Source organism: Zingiber officinale, chromosome 6A (genome assembly GCF_018446385.1).
Source record: "Zingiber officinale cultivar Zhangliang chromosome 6A, Zo_v1.1, whole genome shotgun sequence".
Taxonomy (NCBI): domain Eukaryota; kingdom Viridiplantae; phylum Streptophyta; class Magnoliopsida; order Zingiberales; family Zingiberaceae; genus Zingiber; species Zingiber officinale.
Window position 1 is genome coordinate 105,064,009 of NC_055997.1, and position 2,535 is coordinate 105,066,543.

The 2,535-nt window shown below is 49.9% G+C and overlaps 1 protein-coding gene across 1 annotated transcript; it reads right to left on the reverse strand.

Moving 5' to 3' along the window:
- Positions 1-254: 254 nt before the first annotated feature.
- Positions 255-1,424, reverse strand: LOC121995110 (protein ROH1-like). The gene has a single exon (XM_042548938.1). It carries the CDS (start codon positions 1,422-1,424, stop codon positions 255-257), a length of 1,170 nt encoding a protein of 389 aa, XP_042404872.1.
- Positions 1,425-2,535: the final 1,111 nt, after the last annotated feature.

Consider the following 2,535-nt stretch of genomic DNA (forward strand, 5'->3'; position numbering starts at 1 on the left):
GACACGCTGCACAAATAAAGCCGCGTGTTATCTTCTGATACAAGCTGACTTTGTTGATCTCCGGAGAGAAGAGAGCAATCAATTTGCATGTAAAACAACGCACAAACTGAATGGAAGGAGGTAAGAAATGAGTAAGGTAAAGAACAAATCGATCGGCAAAGGTACATACAGACTTAGAATCTAGTTTACTGCTATCTTCAAGCTCAAACCCTACAAGAGCATTTGGTCGTTCCATTGAAACCGTAGCTCCCAAATCAAAGAGAGGTTAAGGGAGGGTTTGGAGGAACAGCAGCAGCAGCAGCGAGCGAAGTGTGGTCGACGCACCGAATCACCTCCGCGCGGCTGCCCACCAGCCGGTGGAACACCTCCCTCACCTGCTTCTCCAGCGGTCCCACCCCCTCGGAGAGCTTCCGGCACGCCTCCGCTAGCTCCCCCGCCCTCGCCGCCACTTCCTCCGCCCGCGATGCCGCTGCCCCGCGCTCTCCCATTGCCTCCATCAGCTCCCCCATGGACCGTTCCACTCGCTGGAATTCCGCCAACAGCCCCGCCGGCGATCCCCTCCGCCGCCGCCGCCACTCCCCCGTGATTCGCTCCTGCAGCTCGATCATCGCTGCCGCCCACGGAAGGTGCTGCCGCGGCGACACCGGACTCGATGGCGCCGTCGAGCCTCTGTCCTGGGACGGGACGGCTGCGGCCAGGGCCCACATGGTGAACGCCAGCAGGGAGCTCATCGCGTACACCGCGAGGGCCGCACTGGCGCCTCCTGCCTCACCGCCGTGCGGGGCGGCCAGGTGGGCCAGCACCGGCGGAATCGTCCGCCCGGCCGACAAGTTCTTCGACAAGCCCCACGAGAACGCGCGGATTTGGCTGTGGCCGAAGCGGCTAGAGGACCCCGACCAATCGCCTCCGGCGGAGGCGGTGGCGGTGTAGGAGGATTCATGGGAGGAAGCGAGAAGCTTTCCGAGGGCCCTTCGAGCGCGATTGAGGGGAGCATCTTCTCCGCACCGATCCGGGAGGAGGACGGAGGAGGCTATGACGGCCGGACGATACCAGTGGTGGAGCGAGTGCAGGGAGAGCGACACCGAGTTACATACGTCGAGCGATTTCACGGCGCGGTCGAGGAGATCGGCGACGGCGCGATCGGCGGGGGATCTTGCGAGGAGGCTGGCCTGGACACGGCCGAGCAGGGAGAGGAACTCCTCCTCGCAGGAGAGCAGAGCGTCGAGCAGCTTGGAGAGGAAGGCGAGCGTGAGCAGCGGCTGGAGCTGGCAAGGCGGTTCAAAGGCAGCGGCCGAGGAAGGTAGGAGGGAGAGAAGGTGATCGGCGACGTGCTTCTGAAAGAGGTCGACATCCTGCTCCTGGCCCTGATCCATGGACACGACTTGCGCGCCGCGGCGGAGGCTGGAAAAGGGGCGGAAGGCCATGGAAACAAACAGAGACACAGAAAGGGGGTGAGGGGGCGAGGATATAAATAAATAGCGTCCGATTTGTAGACCGGGTCAGGACCGGAGAATGATCCAGTTTGGAGCGACTCGGTCCATAGTGGATCCGGTTTGGCGACTCGGTCCAATCACTATCAAACATTAATTATATAGATTTTTTCTGCTTAATCTCTTTCCTCTATCCTTCCCCCCTTTCAATTTCCTATCACATCATAATCAAAGATATCAATATAATACCTGAAATAATATGGTTCAATAAAAAATTGAAACACACGGTTTCACATTTTGAACTCATCGTCAAGTAGTAAGCTCGAATGATCTTTCTAAATGTAATTAATTGTAATGCTATTCCACCAAATAAAGTATTATCGTTGTTGGCGAGACTGAAAGGTAATTAAGGTTGACATCTGCCTCAACAACCAATGAAGATTTAGAAGGTTCTCTAATGAGGGAAGCTCTAGCTGTTGTTGATGACAATGTCAAAGATCTCTAGTGTTTTTTTTTTTTTTGGTTTTTGTTTAGGCAAGCATTAGAAAGTCAACACAATGCACGACTATCTTCTTCTGCACATCTCTGTATATTCCACTTTCAACTATCGATCGATATATTATTTCTATGAATAATGTTTTTTTTTTTGTTATTTTATTTTGGTAGCAATTTATGATCTACAAAGTAGACCTAAATAGGCAATTGTGAGGATCACGATTGAGCTGAAATTAGATAAAAAAATTTGTATGTGATGATCAATGGTATCATGCTAGGTCTGTTATGAAATGAGAGTCATGAAAAGACATTTTTTTTAATCATCCAGATGTCTAAATCTTACAATATAATTAATTCCGAAGGTGTGTGATCCTTACGAAAACTCCCATGCACCGCCGAAATAAATTCGGGATATACAGAATACAATCAAAGTCTTATATTAAAAATATATAAAAAATATCATAGATTTAAAAAGATAAAAGATATCTCCATTAGTATGAAATTTTTTAGGTAGAACCTAAAAATAAATCCATGAATGCTTCGACTCAAAGTAGATAATATCATATCTTTGTTGAGATATGTGAATTCTTTTGATCCTAACAAGTGATAT

Excerpts from the sequence above, each read along its gene's own strand:
- LOC121995110 (XM_042548938.1), bottom strand. The coding sequence starts at position 1,424 with ATGGCCTTCCGCCCCTTTTCCAGCCTCCGCCGCGGCGCGCAAGTCGTG.